The following is a 15,993-nucleotide window of genomic DNA, read 5'->3' as shown; positions in this document are numbered from 1 at the left end:
AGTGCCTCGACCGGGCCAACGTCCTCGCCCAGTAATCATCTGCTGTCACAGTTTCAAGACCAAGGATCTTATCCTTCGCGAGGCTCAAATGAGGGGCAACCTGTTACATAAAGGGCACCCCTTCCGTGTATATGAGGATTGTGCACCCGATGTGGCAAAGCACCGCTCCGGCTACAGAGATGTCATGACCAAACTCTACAAACTCCATCTTTGCCCAGCCTTGCTCTTCCCTGCAAGACTAAGAATTACCCCGCCTTCCGGGGAGAAGATTTGGCTCTCCTCGGTTTTGGACGCAGAGAAGTTTATCCGGGAATATACGCCAATACCCCGTACAGGTTAGAGTGCCTTGTCATTGTGTGTTAGGGTCTGCTCATGGACTCGAACCCATACTATACCATAACGGGTGAAACCGTACTAAACGGTCTCAACAAGGGCTACCGAACATGTAACACGCTGAGCTGACCAATGGAGGGCGGTTAGAGCTCTCATTTAACGTTAATTTCACTTTCATTCCGACTGGGTTCAGGGTGATGCCTGTTTGGGAGGCCTTCCAGGTCTGATCATTGACACTTTCGGATGGATATACTTATATTCCCCCATTTTTGTTTTCTTTCGTTATTTATTTTTCAATTCTTACATTATTCCTATTACCATACCATTTATTTATTGCTTGCGGGGGTCTGGGGGTGATGGCTGGGAAGGGGCAGACGCAGACACCTTTATAGCAAGTTAATGTCTTGTGCCTGTTCTGCCTTTGTCATAGCCTGGCCCGCTCTCACGATTAGATTCCCACCTACCCTCCGTGGTGCTTGTGTAGGTGTGCGTACATATAATTATTATTTGTACTTTATTATTATTTTCTCTTAGCATTTTAGTATTAGGTATGTGTATATTTTAAATTAGTGTAGATTATTATTCTGGGGTGTGTATGTAGATGTGTGTGTATGGGTGTATGTACAGTGGGGCAAAAAAGTATTTAGTCAGCCACCAATTGTGCAAGTTCTCCCACTTAAAAAGATGAGAGAGGCCTGTAATTTTCATCATAGGTACACGTCAACTATGACAGACAAAATGAGAAAAAAAATCCAGAAAATCACATTGTAGGATTTTTAATGAATTTATTTGCAAATTATGGTGGAAAATAAGTATTTGGTCACCTACAAACAAGCAAGATTTCTGGCTCTCAGAGACCTGTAACTTCTTCTTTAAGAGGCTCCTCTGTCCTCCACCCATTACCTGTATTAATGGCACTTGTTTGCACTTGTTATCAGTATAAAAGACATCTGTCCACAACCTCAAACAGTCACACTCCAAACTCCACTATGGCCAAGACCAAAGAGCTGTCAAAGGACACCAGAAACAAAATTGTAGACCTGCACCAGGCTGGGAAGACTGAATCTGCAATAGGTAAGCAGCTTGGTTTGAAGAAATCAACTGTGGGAGCAATTATTAGGAAATGGAAGACATACAAGAACACTGATAATCTCCCTCGATCTGGGGCTCCACGCAAGATCTCACCCCGTGGGGTCAAAATGATCACAAGAATGGTGAGCAAAAATCCCAGAACCACATGGGTGGACCTAGTGAATGACCTGCAGAGAGCTGGGACCAAAGTAACAAAGCCTACCATCAGTAACACACTACGCCGCCAGGGACTCAAATCCTGCAGTGCTAGACGTGTCCCCCTGCTTAAGCCAGTACATGTCCAGGCCCGTCTGAAGTTTGCTAGAGAGCATTTGGATGATCCAGAAGAGGATTGGGAGAATGTCATATGGTCAGATGAAACCAAATTATAACTTTTTGGTAAAAACTCAACTCGTCGTGTTTGGAGGACAAAGAATGCTGAGTTGCATCCAAAGACCACCATACCTACTGTGAAGCATGGGGGTGGAAACATCATGCTTTGGGGCTGTTTTTCTGCAAAGGGACCAGGACGACTGATCCGTGTAAAGGAAAGAATGAATGGGGCCATGTATCGTGAGATTTTGAGTGAAAACCTCCTTCCATCAGCAAGGGCATTGAAGATGAAACGTGGCTGGGTCTTTCAGCATGACAATGATCCCAAACACACCGCCCGGGCAACGAAGGAGTGGCTTCGTAAGAAGCATTTCAAGGTCCTGGAGTGGCCTAGCCAGTCTCCAGATCTCAACCCCATAGAAAATCTTTGGAGGGAGTTGAAAGTCCGTGTTGCCCAGCGACAGCCCCAAAACATCACTGCTCTAGAGGAGATCTGCATGGAGGAATGGGCCAAAATACCAGCAACAGTGTGTGAAAACCTTGTGAAGACTTACAGAAAACGTTTGACCTGTGTCATTGTCAACAAAGGGTATATAACAAAGTATTGAGATAAACTTTTGTTATTGACCAAATACTTATTTTCCACCATAATTTGCAAATAAATTCATTAAAAATCCTACAATGTGATTGTCTGGATTTTTTTTCTTCTCATTTTGTCTGTCATAGTTGAAGTGTACCTATGATGAAAATTACAGGCCTCTCTCATCTTTTTAAGTGGGAGAACTTGCACAATTGGTGGCTGACTAAATACTTTTTTGCCCCACTGTATGTGTGTGTGTGTGTGTGTGTGTGTGTGTGTGTGTGTGTGTGTGTGTGTGTATGTATCTGTATATATTTACAAATATTTATTTTTATAAGTATATTTTTTTGTATGTGTGTGTATACATGTGTATGTATGTGTACGTAGTTGTGTATGTGCGTAAATGTATGTGTGTATGTATATATGTGTGTGTGTGTATGCACGTGTGTATGTATGTGGGTATGCGCGTATATACATGCGGACGTGTGTGTGTGTGTATGAATACACGCATGTGTGTATGTGTGTGTGTGTGTATGTATGTAGGTATGCACATGTGTATATATGTTGTGTGTGTGGATGTGTGTGTATGTGTGTGTATGTGTAGATCACTATTTTTTTTAATTATTTTACAAATGATTTATTATTATTTTATTTTTTATTTTTTTGGGGGGGTACGTTCAATTTATCAAAATCCTTGTTCCCATCTCCTAACCCACAATATGTAATTGTACTGCTGTCTATGTCGGTTGCTGATGGTTTATGTTTAGACCAGCATTGCTTAGCAATATAATCTTGTGATGCTACATCTTGCTGTTCTCAGGGATTGACCCAAGATGAAGCTTAAGTGCACAATATGTTTAAGTTGCAACTTATTCTGTTTAGGTTTAATAGATGCTAATTGAACACTTTAATCGCGGGAGCCTCCTCAGTTCATATGTTAGTAGAAGTTCTAGGATAATGAGAGGTGAACGTATAGTTGGGATTTTATTTTTGTTTTACCTCTTGTTTGAGGTCGCGCCGTGCTTTTTTGGCATCGGCCAGACAATGTGTTTATTATTTTTATTTTCATATTTTTTTCTCTCCTATTTGTGTATGCCTGTTAAATGTGGGTTGATGGGAGGGGTAAATGTTGGGGAAAGTAGGGGAACAGGGTGGAGAGTAAAGGTGCTTGCAGGGGGGGAGGGGTGGGTTGGATACTGCTCGGTGCTACATATGCTGATCGTGATGGTTTGGTGCACTTTCTTACCTTTTTAGTGACTTACATGTTATGCAGGCCACCATAGGAACTACAAATGAGAGGAGGGCGGGGCTTACATTCACTTCCTGGAATGTCAAGGGTTTAAACGAACCAATTAAGAGAGGCAAGGTCCTAGCCCACTTGAAAGCACTCTCGTCTGATATTATATTTTTGCAAGAAACCCATCTGAAAAACAATTCTCATAACAGACTTAAATGTAAGTGGGTGGGGCAAGTGTATCACTCTAACTTCTCTGCCAAAACGAGAGGCACAGCGATTCTGGTACGGAAAGGAATTCCCTTTCAACATAAAACCACTATTGTGGACAAAGAGGGTCGTTATGTGATCGTAATAGGAGAGATCTACTCTACTTCTGTAACTCTACTAAATATCTATGGGCCAAACATTGATAACCCCTCTTTTTTCAAAAGAGTCCTTGCCCTGATTCCAGATATCTCCCATACTAACCTGGTCATTGGAGGAGACCTCAACTGTGTACTAGACCAATATTTGGATAGATCCTCTACCCGGCGAACCCCTACCTCCTATTCAAGAGAATTCTTGAATACCTACATAAAAAATTCTAACTTATTTGATATATGGAGGATCTCTAACCCTACGGGTAGGGAATACTCCTTTTACTCTCATGTTCACAATGTTTATACTCGAATTGACTACTTTTTGGTTGATGCTAAACTACTCCTCTATACCTGTAATGTGAGATATCATGATATTATAATCTCTGACCACAGTCCACTCACCTTCTCCCTGAGATTGGGTGACATCGTACCAAACGAGAGGGTCTGGAGGTTGAATCCTCAGCTCCTCACAGAACCAACATTCTGTGAACATCTTAAAGACCAAATTACATTGCTGTGGGAAACGCTGAAGGCTTATTTGAGAGGCTGTATCATCTCCATTCAGACTGCCAGGAATAGGCAAAACAGAAGAGAATTGGTAGAACTGGAGGGACAAATTCACTTACTGGATAGGGAGAATGCTAGAACCCCATCTAGGGAGAAACATAAAAAAATTATGTCTTTAAAATTTAAATATAATCAGATCCTCTCTGCTAAAATTGAAAAATCTTTTCTCTATGCCAAGCAAAAATATCTTGAGTTTGGTGACAAACCACACAAATTACTCGCCAGACAACTTCGAAAAAATGTGAGTGACCGAATGATTCACAAAGTTAAATCTGCATCTGGGGAACTACTCTCTTCCCCCAAAGACATCAATGACAGATTCCATCAGTTTTATGAGACTTTATATACATCTAAAGCGGATCCTAACCCCTTAATTATGCAAAACATTTTGGAGGACTGTAATCTTCCTGCCCTGAACCAGGAAGACTCTAACTTCCTGAATAAGGAAATATTTCTTGAAGAAATTAGAGAAACAATAAAATCTCTAAAGAGTGGCAAGACCCCGGGCCCAGATGGATACCCTGGTGAATTCTATAAAACATTCAGCAACATGCTCTCTCCCTACCAACACAAAATGTTGGTTCAGGCCAATGAGGATGGAGCTCTCCCATCCACTTTGGATGAGGCGTTTATTACACTTATACATAAGAAGGGTAAAGATCCGGAAGAGGTAGGGTCATACAGACCAATATCTCTCCTTAATACAGACCAAAAGATTTTAGCAAAAACTTTGGCTAACAGGCTTAGCACTTTAATTGGCAAATTGGTCCATTCGGACCAGACCGGCTTTATCTCTAACAGAAACTCATTCGTCAATCTCAGCCACCTATTCAACATTATGTATTCTTAGAGGTTACCTAACATGGACCTTGCCGTTATATCTCTTGACGCAGAAAAGGCCTTTGACCAAGTTGAGTGGCCCTATCTATTCAAGGTCCTACAGAAATGTAATATTGAGATGGGTTCATAAATTGGATCCAGCTTTTATATAGGAACCCCTGTGCGAGAATACTCACTAACCAATCATTGTCGCCCCGATTTAACCTTTACAGAGGGACAAGGCAGGGTTGTGCGCTGTCGCCTATGCTCTTCGCCCTAATTATTGAGCCTCTCGCTCAAGCGATCAGATCTCATGCAGCAATACACGGCTATAATACTAAAGATACTCTAAATAAGATTTCCCTATACGCAGATGACATTCTCCTCTATGTAACAGAACCCCAAGATAGTATTCCAGCTATTCTTGAGGTGATTCATTTGTTTGGTACCTTCTCGGGATACAGAATAAATTGGAAGAAGAGTGAATTAATGCCCATACGGTTGCAAAACACCTCCTGGCTAGAACATCTTCCAGTTAAGCTATCTTCAGAAAAATGTACCTACCTTGGAATTGTAGTTACCAAACAATACTCCTTACTATTTAAAGAGAATTTCCCCTCTCTGATGCAAAAACTCAAGGCAAACATACAATTTTGGAGAACTCCCAATTTCTCTGCTCGGAAGAATTAATGCCATTAAAATGGTCTTCCTCCCACAACTGCTCTACCTATACCAGAACATCCCAATATTCATACCTAAATCCTTTCATAAACAACTGGACTCTATTATCAATCATTTCATCTGGGATTATAAAACACACAGGATAGGCAAAAAACACATCTGTAAATCCAAGATGGAAGGAGGATTGTCTCTCCAAAACTTTATATTTTACTACTGGGCCGCCAACCTCCGCGCTGTTACGTTTTTGCTGGATGACGCACACCCGCCACCCAGCTGGCTTAGTATGGAGCGTGAGGCGTGTCACCCCTTCTCTATTGGTGCTGTGATTTTGTCACCTGTCAATCTGGAGATGTCACTTTACCGTAACAATCCTACTATACATAGCACAGTCCGAATCTGGAAGCAAATTAAAGTCCACTTTGAGCTTAGACCAATATCATTCATGCTTCCTGTTGCCAGTAATCCCTCCTTCGCCCCCTCTAACCTTGATAACACCTTTGAGCGATGGGGAGAGTTGGGGATAAGTACCGTAGGGGATTTATATATAGGAGGGACCTTTGCTTCCTTTGAATCACTGAGGGAAACTTATAATCTTCCCAGAAGTAACTTGTTCAGATACCTACAGATTAGAGACTATGTTAGAAAACACCTCCCAACATTTGGGAATGCTAAACCTTCCATGTTTGACGGATGCATAAAAATATGCCCCACCTCAGACAAACTGATATCTCGTAAATATGACGCTTTTCAATCTGTTAGCGCAACCTCTACTGATGCCATTAAGGCAAAATGTGAGGAAGAACTAGGGACTGATATTTCGGTGGCAGACTGGGAAGATAGCTTGGAATATATCTACCCCTGCTCCATTAACTCCAGACATCGTCTCATACAATTCAAGGTATTACACAGATTACACTATTCCAAAACCAAACTGCATAGGATATTTCCTGATACATCCCCTATGTGTGATAAATGTCAGGCTGAGCAGGGTACACTACTCCACTGCTTTGCCATATGCTCTAACTTGTATGGGTATTGGTGTGGAATTTTTGGGGTCCTCTCTGAAGTTCTGGAGACTTCAATAGACCCAGACCTGCTTCTGATAATCCTGGGAGTGTCCGATTCCCTAAACGGATTAACCAACTCCCAAAAACAACTCATCTCTTAGTCTCATTTCGGCAAAAAAATTAATCTTGTTGTTTTGGAAAAGGAGGGAAGCGCCCTCTACCAAATTATGGCTCAGCGAATTGGCAAACACTGTACACTTAGAAAGAATTAGATATTTTCTGAACAATAAATTATCAACATTTGATCAAATCTGGCAGCCTTTCCTCTCTTACTTGGACCAGTCGGCGCTGTGAATTTGCACTTTTTAACGCACTCTCAATTGTCATATGGTAATCTACCTTTGGGCAGCATGTGCTGGACCCGCCACCCGAGCAGTTGGGAGGGGAATAGGGTGGAATAAGGGGGGGATAAAGGGGTGTATAAGTGGGGTTACATCTACCCTTTTTCTTTCTACCTGTCCTTGTTCTGTATGTCTTGTTTTGTAATATTTGTTTTGTGCCCAGAACTCTGGGCCTTGTGGTTAATGTCTGTTCTCTTATGTTTAGATAAGAACTGTAAACTTGTCTTTTATACCTATACACCATTCTTGTGTATGTGTTCAATAAAAAATATTTGAACGATACTTGAATAACTTTTTTTTATTATTATTCATATATAGAATAAATGTTTTATATCTGTGTCCATATTGTCCATGAGATTCTAGTAGATAGACCGTATGGTTCAACAGAAAATAGCCAAATTTGTCACGTCCTGAGCAGTAAAGAGGTTATTTGTTATTGTAGTTTGGTCAGGACGTGGCAGGGGGTGTTTGTATAATGTGTTTTGGGGTTTGTTGGGCAATGTTCTATGTTAGTCTATTTCTATGTATGTGTCTAGTTTATCTATTTCTATGCTTAGTTTATTGGTTTGACCTTCAATTGGAGGCAGCTGTTTCTCGTTGCCTCTAATTTAAGGTCCTATTTAGTAGGGGTGTTTTTCCATGGTTTTTTGTGGGTAGTTGTTCCATGTGTAGCTGTATGTCTCACAGGACTGTTTTTTTATCGTTCTTGTTTTGATTAAGTGTTTTGTTTCATTTTCTTCTCAATAAACAAGAAGATGAGCATACACATTCCCGCTGCGCCTTGGTCCCATCTTTACGACGAACGTGACAAAATTAATGAAAAAAGCATCTAATCATTATTTTAAATTAACTCTGCAACTTTTCCAACTCTTTACATTTTTAACAACTGCCACCAGACTGACGTCAAAACATCAAATTGCCAACAAATACAAACTTACATAGGAAAATAAAGAAATGTGTGTGGGAAAAAGTCTAAAGGATATGTCATGCTGAAACCCTCATATTAAACACCAATGGTATTCACTAAGCTGATGGTTTATATTTAGGATAATATTTTACAGCTTTGTTTTTCAATTTTTTACTTAAAAATCATCAGATTTAATGATTTCATTTATTTTACGTGGCCACACAAAGCTTTGTTTTTTTGTGGTGTGGTTTTCAAATAAGCCCTTGGGCTTCCAACCACACTTTGACACCAATTTTTTTTTGTTTAGCACTTGTTTTCTTTGTGCAAATAAATAATACATTTTTTTTATAATAATAATAATTAAAGGGCCAGAGATCATTACAGATGCCAGTGATAATCTGAAGTACTCAAAAGGGCCACTAGATGTCTTACAATATATTACAAAAAATCCCTGAATGATACTCTAAACACACCATACCACACCACACCCACATACCTGTCCTGGCAGAGCGGTTCCGGCCTTCCTGTCTGCGTGTGTGGATACAGCTCTCCTGGGCCTTCATGTGATGAGAGACCAGGGCACAGTCTGGATGGATAGCCTCCATCTGGGGTGCAAGAAGGATGAGGGAGAGGGAGAGGGAGAGGGTGATGACTTTATTTAGCTATGAAAAAGCACAGAACTTAAAATGCAGGAAAAGTTGTCACATTACACATTTGAAGTGTTTTATTTTGTTATTTACTGGGACTACACGTGCCACCGTATAACATTGTCCCTTTACGCACACTGTACTATTACATTATTCAACACAGAGAGTAAGACACTCATTATCACCCACCCTCCTGTCCTATTTGTAGGCCACTAAAACTACTCACAGCAAAACAGCATCTTCCTTTGAAACACCCCCTTATTTACCCACATTTTAGAGGCAGTCTGCTGCTGATGCAGTTTGAGTTATGGCTTTGTTTACTCCACACACACACACACACACACACACACACACACACACACACACACACACACACACACACACACACACACACACACACACACACACACACACACACACACACACACCTCAGCTGGGTCTTTGCCGCTGCACCTAACAGCATTAGGAGAAGGTGCGAGCTCTCCAGAGACTGACAGTATCTATAATTAACCCCCTCAGTAAGGCTAAAAATGGGCGCTTCTCGCTATCTAGCTTCTGTAGCTTTTTCTACAACTACATACCTGGCAGCCGTCTCTCCTTTCACTTTGCACAGACAGGATAGCACTAACAGCTGGGTTTGGGCATGCGAGGAGGATAACAGAGCGATATTGGGTTATTATGGGAATGTAATGGGAAGCTTGAGATGCACCTTACAACAGAAGTACCTACATGCCAATTAGCACTGCAGAGAAATACTATAACTCTACATCCTCATCGTATCACATATCCCTTCTTCAGCTGCATGGCTACTGCATGTAGGAAGAATGAATTTAATAAAATAACCTACACTTTACCAGCTTCACAATCACCATCCAGATGTGCTCTCTCTGCATGTTCTACATCATCTACTTCTATGTTCAAACTGTTCCCCCTTACAACCCCCTCACTAAGCAGGCAGCAGCACTGTGTAGTATATAGCCAGCTGTAGGTAAACCTCAGTTATTACTGTACACCAGCTGGCTCCCCCCTGCCTCCTCTTCACTTTCATATCAAAGTCACTTTGGGAGAAGGGAAGTGGGGTCCAGGGTTGAAAGCAAAGAAATATTCTCGAAAACTCCAACTCAGCTCCTGTCTGAGAGGTAGCTTGAGGCTCGAGAACACAGGGTTTTGGACAGTTTGAGGACACTAACACAGCAAGAGAACACAGGGTTTTGGACAGTTTGAGGACACTAACACAGCAAGAGAACACAGGGATTTGGACAGTTTGAGGACACTAACACAGCAAGAGAACACAGGGTTTTGGACAGTTTGAGGACACTAACACAGCAAGAGAACACAGGGTTTTGGACAGTTTGAGGACACTAACACAGCAAGAGAACACAGGGATTTGGACAGTTTGAGGACACTAACACAGCAAGAGAACACAGGGTTTTGGACAGTTTGAGGACACTAACACAGCAAGAGAACACAGGGTTTTGGACAGTTTGAGGACACTAACACAGCAAGAGAACACAGGGTTTTGGACAGTTTGAGGACACTAACACAGCAAGAGAACACAGGGTTTTGGACAGTTTGAGGACACTAACACAGCAAGAGAACACAGGGTTTTGGACAGTTTGAGGACACTAACACAGCAAGAGAACACAGGGATTTGGACAGTTTGAGGACACTAACACAGCAAGAGAACACAGGGTTTTGGACAGTTTGAGGACACTAACACAGCAAGAGAACACAGGGTTTTGGACAGTTTGAGGACACTAACACAGCAAGAGAACACAGGGATTTGGACAGTTTGAGGACACTAACACAGCAAGAGAACACAGGGTTTTGGACAGTTTGAGGACACTAACACAGCAAGAGAACACAGGGATTTGGACAGTTTGAGGACACTAACACAGCAAGAGAACACAGGGTTTTGGACAGTTTGAGGACACTAACACAGCAAGAGAACACAGGGATTTGGACAGTTTGAGGACACTAACACAGCAAGAGAACACAGGGTTTTGGACAGTTTGAGGACACTAACACAGCAAGAGAACACAGGGTTTTGGACAGTTTGAGGACACTAACACAGCAAGAGAACACAGGGTTTTGGACAGTTTGAGGACACTAACACAGCAAGAGAACACAGGGATTTGGACAGTTTGAGGACACTAACACAGCAAGAGAACACAGGGTTTTGGACAGTTTGAGGACACTAACACAGCAAGAGAACACAGGGTTTTGGACAGTTTGAGGACACTAACACAGCAAGAGAACACAGGGTTTTGGACAGTTTGAGGACACTAACACAGCAAGAGAACACAGGGTTTTGGACAGTTTGAGGACACTAACACAGCAAGAGAACACAGGGTTTTGGACAGTTTGAGGACACTAACACAGCAAGAGAACACAGGGATTTGGACAGTTTGAGGACACTAACACAGCAAGAGAACACAGGGTTTTGGACAGTTTGAGGACACTAACACAGCAAGAGAACACAGGGATTTGGACAGTCTGAGGACACTAACACAGCAAGAGAACATAGGGTTTTGGACAGTTTGAGGACACTAACAAAGCAATAGAACACAGGGTTTTGGACAATTTGAGGACACTAACACAGCAAGAGAAGCATCAAGCCTCTAAAAACAGAAACAGAGGTATGACTGTGTGTACATCTGTGTGTGTGCGTGAATGCTACACGTGTATGCTGCTTTAGGCATTCAGTCGTGTGTGAGAGCTCTGCTATGAGAAGAGGATGAGAAACACAGTTGAGATTCTCCTATGTGAGTTGAGCTAAACTGACAAAAACTGACATTAAAAAAAACTGCTCTTAAGTAACTGCAGACAAACAAGGAGTAAAGGTTAAACGTCCACCCTCTACTCTCCTGTCTGTGCTGGTTTCTCTCTACTGTGAGAATAAAACCTCTGAAAAGCTGCCGGACGTTACTGAAAAAAACCTAAGACGTGTGTGTGTGTGTGTGTGTGTGTGTGTGTGTGTGTGTGTGTGTGTGTGTGTGTGTGTGTGTGTGTGTGTGTGTGTGTGTGTGTGTGTGTGTGTGTGTGTGTGTGTGTGCGTGCGTGTGTGTGTCTGACATTATCCCAAGAAAAGGGTCACACACTGCTCAGAGTAAATGTTGCTGGTGAGAGTGAGAGGAATGGTGAAATGGCCTTTTCTTCTATATAAGATCATTTTGAAGCCCACGGGCACTTTGTGAAGCATCCTTCTCCAAGTACTAAACATCTATTTTACATGCTAACTCACCACAAAGAAAAGTCTATGTCATTAAATGACTAAATGTGTCTAGTTTAAATCCCAAATCACCAGAAAGAAAAATTGCTGTCATAAAAATACTAAAATGTATCAAGTTTACATTCTAAATCAGCAAACAGAAAAAAGATATGTCATGAAAATGCCAATACAACCATGACACACAATGTTATAAAGCATGTTATGTTTCCTTCCCTCATATTTCTCACATCATATTTTACATCCGCCACCAGATGTGACTGCAGGTCTCTGGGTGTTACAACAGCAGCAGTCAATAAACCAGTCATAATACAACACAATATAACACCCCATTGACCAGCCACTGTTCAAATCCTCTAAGCCTCTTTGTCTTCCTGGTCAATCTCCTACTCTCATCATGTCCAAGTAGCCTACCTCGAAGGACAAAATGACACGGTTCAACTAGCATTCAACTACTTTACTACATTATACAGGAAAGGCTACAGTAACAAATAAAGCATGATAAAACCTCAACCTCTCTTTTTGCCTCCATCCATGTAATAACGCAGGGGCAGTCTAGTTACATTAGTGTAAATGGAGGAGAAACTTGGCTCCAGTTCTCTGTTTGAGATGGTCTGCCAATGCTGTAGAGTTGGCACCAATGATGTATGTACAGCATGTCTATGGTGCAGGGCTGGCGCCAGAACGAATCAGTTGGAAGGGCATTTGATTTCCATGGGGGGGCATGTTTTTTCATGAGACCTATGTGTGCACACGCTGCACGAACAAAGCAATGGAACCGCTGGGCGTCAAGGGACACAGCTTCAAGCTAATGAGCAGTAATTCTGACTGGAACATTCTAAAAGTGTAATTAATAGGTTTCATATATGCTATCGCTAAAATAATAATTTGGTTGTCTTTATGAAGGTGTTAGGTAACATTACAATACTTTTTTTATAACAAAATCATCTTCATTAGTTTATGTTACTGTAGGATATATGTAAAAACTAATAATTCATATATGTAAAAAAAAAAATTCAAGTGTCCAATCAATTGTATTCGTGGAGTGCCTTTGTTACAACTATGAAACAGAAAGCCAACGTGTTGGAACGCGGTAACAGTAGGGTGTGGAGTTGTCACGCTATATTCTCCTGTCGACAGACAGACGAGGACAACGATATGAAACGATACGGACTCAGTCAAGTATCATCATGGGCACTCCTGATGCCACATCATGCCAGCGAGTGTTTGGCTTCAGTGTGTGTGTGTGTGTGTGTGTGTGTGTGTGTGTGTGTGTGTGTGTGTGTGTGTGTGTGTGTGTGTGTGTGTGTGTGTGTGTCCATGAAAAACACATCTGTTTAATCCATTAATCCACTACCCCATGGCACAATGGCAGACAGACAGACAGCACCCCAGTGTGTGTGTGCACGTGTGTTTGCGTATGGGCGAGCATGTGACCAGAAACAACCTTTTCTCTTAAACCCACCTCTCCCTCCCTAACGATCATAATGGTACCTGGTTATGCCACAATGGTTCTATTTTAATTCAATAGTAGTTTAAAATATGCCATAAAGTCAATAGTAGTGTTATTAACCATTCTATTAACATAGGGCAGCTGTAGCTCTGGGCCAAAGACCTTCACCATTCTCCCATTCTCCTCTCTCACCTCACATACATGAATATAGATAACAATCTAACTGTTTATCCCACTAATGGGCTATTGTGCACATTAGCTTTGAGGACATTGGTGTTGGCGTTAATTCCATTTAATTCAGGAAATAAACTGAAATTCTAATTTTCCTCAAGATAAAACTTCAGCCACACCTATAGAATTAAAACTACACTCGCAGAAAAAAAGGTACCATACAAACGCTTGTCACTGTAGTTGTACCCTGTAAGGCGAGGCTTCTCAAACCCGGTCCTGGGGGCCCCCCAAGGTAGGCCCCAGGACCGAGTTTAGGAATGACAGATCTATAACTCACATTTCTACGTGCATTTGGTGGGTCACCCAAAAATGTACATATTGCAGCTTTAAAGTATGAACTGCAAGGGTACAATTATGCACCTATACCTAATGGAAGAGATAGAAACAAAGGAGGAAGGGAAGCGCTGCTAAGGTACACAATAGATTTTGGTGGACAGAAGGTGCTCTTTGGCAAAAGGGGTAAATTGGTCATCAAAAAGAAAGGAGGACCAAGGCACTCTTCATATAATTAACTAAAATGCCTTTATTTGTATGGCATGTTCAATGAATTCAAACTTTTAAAACTCAGACGTGCTTCAGCTGCATGGCCTTCATCACGAGGCATTTTAATTCATTATATGAAGAGTGCCTTGGTCCTCCTTTCTTTTAGATGTAATATCTTCATTTGAATAGTTTCTCACAACATTAAAATAATCCTGCATGTGAATTATTATGTGGATTATAATTAATGGTGATTTTTGTAGGGGTTGATACATTTCTTGTTAGGATAAATCAAGTCTTCAATTTTAAGTGGAAATTACAAACTTTAAAAGCCTTTTTAAACCTTGAATTCACTATAACGCAGCGTGATCCTTTCTCAACGGAAATTAACCTAAGAGTAGCCAGCCGAAGCATGGGGCTATGATGATGACAACTCGGAGGACAATGATGAAATCTAGCCTGGATAGGAAAAATGTCAGTGTAGCAGCCTATAAGGACATCCAGTCCCAAACTTTTTATGTAATGTCTTTAGCCTGGAAAAATTATATTTAGTTTGGATAATGCATAGGCTATAGCATTCCATAAGGCATGTCATTTTAATTGATGATTAGATAGATTGGGGTAGTAAAAGACAAGTTAAAATAATGTTTTTGTTATGAAAGCATCCACTTACCGTTTCCCACACAGTCAGATGCAGCCATATTGCAAATAACGCGCGTATCCATCTCAACGATGACGTTTTAGTGAGTAACATTGTCCTTTAGCATGTACCCTTTTCTTTCTAGAACAAATGGTTCAAATAATAGTCAATTGCATTGACATAACCCTAAATAAGTATCCTAATTATATATATTTTTTTAACTAGTATTGCCTGATGCTCTTCCACACTAAGCTATTATCCACATATTTTGCATTTGCCTGGAAAACTGGAGGTCATCCTTTCTTGTCGCCGTTATCAGAAGTTGGGCGGGTTTCTGCAGCGCAGGTATGGCTTGGCAAGACTTCACCATGCATGTACAAGAGACAGGACTCGACTGAGTGAATAACGTGCGCGCCTCTTCCTCAAAAGCCAGCTAGAGCGGACTGCGCAGCGCAGACACGCTCTCTCAGTATAGCATATGTGCTTGTCCCATAGGCGAAACTGTCATGGGGGATATTCAGAACAGGTTGATTCGTCCCTCACCCCCAATCATTTATTTTAAAAATTAAATAAAATAAAAACATGTTGGTTCGGGGCCCCCTGGAGGTCAGGGGCCATCCAGATAGCATATGAACACGTCATAAGCAATGGAAAAATGGGGGAGAGGAAATTAGCATTAAGGTCAACTTTGTTCACGAAAAACGGTATAACTTCTTCTCTTTCTCAATTATCTAACAAACATGGGGTGTGCCTTTGCTGGTTCATCATGTGTCATTCTGGTTATGCGTGTCGCGACCGACGTAGCTATTTCATTAGCTAAGCTAGCCACTGTAGCTAGCCACTGTAGCTAGCCACTGTAGCTAGCCACCTGTAGCTAGCCACTGTAGCTAGCCACTGTAGCTAGCCACCTGTAGCTAGCCACTGTAGCTAGCCACTGTAGCTAGCCACTAACTCTTCCACTATGTATTGGTGTCATTTCATAGGGCTTGTTTTTGGATGGAAGCTGTAGAGATCGGTA

General features: G+C 41.5%; 1 protein-coding gene across 1 annotated transcript in view; it reads right to left on the bottom strand.

The window, feature by feature from the left end:
• Positions 1 to 15,398, bottom strand: part of LOC115158669 (pituitary adenylate cyclase-activating polypeptide type I receptor) — a 63,700-nt gene extending 48,302 nt beyond the window's left edge. The window contains exons 1-2 of the mRNA XM_029707865.1: positions 15,009 to 15,398; positions 8,792 to 8,900 (exon numbers count right to left, since the gene is read on the bottom strand). Of these exons, the coding sequence (XP_029563725.1) occupies positions 8,792 to 8,900; positions 15,009 to 15,089 (190 nt within the window). The 5' untranslated portion in view covers positions 15,090 to 15,398. The remainder of the gene's footprint in view (positions 1 to 8,791; positions 8,901 to 15,008) is intronic.
• Between the last annotated feature and the right edge of the window lie 595 nt (positions 15,399 to 15,993).

This window comes from Salmo trutta, chromosome 22 (assembly GCF_901001165.1).
Source record: "Salmo trutta chromosome 22, fSalTru1.1, whole genome shotgun sequence".
In the NCBI taxonomy this organism is placed as follows: domain Eukaryota; kingdom Metazoa; phylum Chordata; class Actinopteri; order Salmoniformes; family Salmonidae; genus Salmo; species Salmo trutta.
This window is presented reverse-complemented; position numbering and strand designations above follow the sequence as displayed.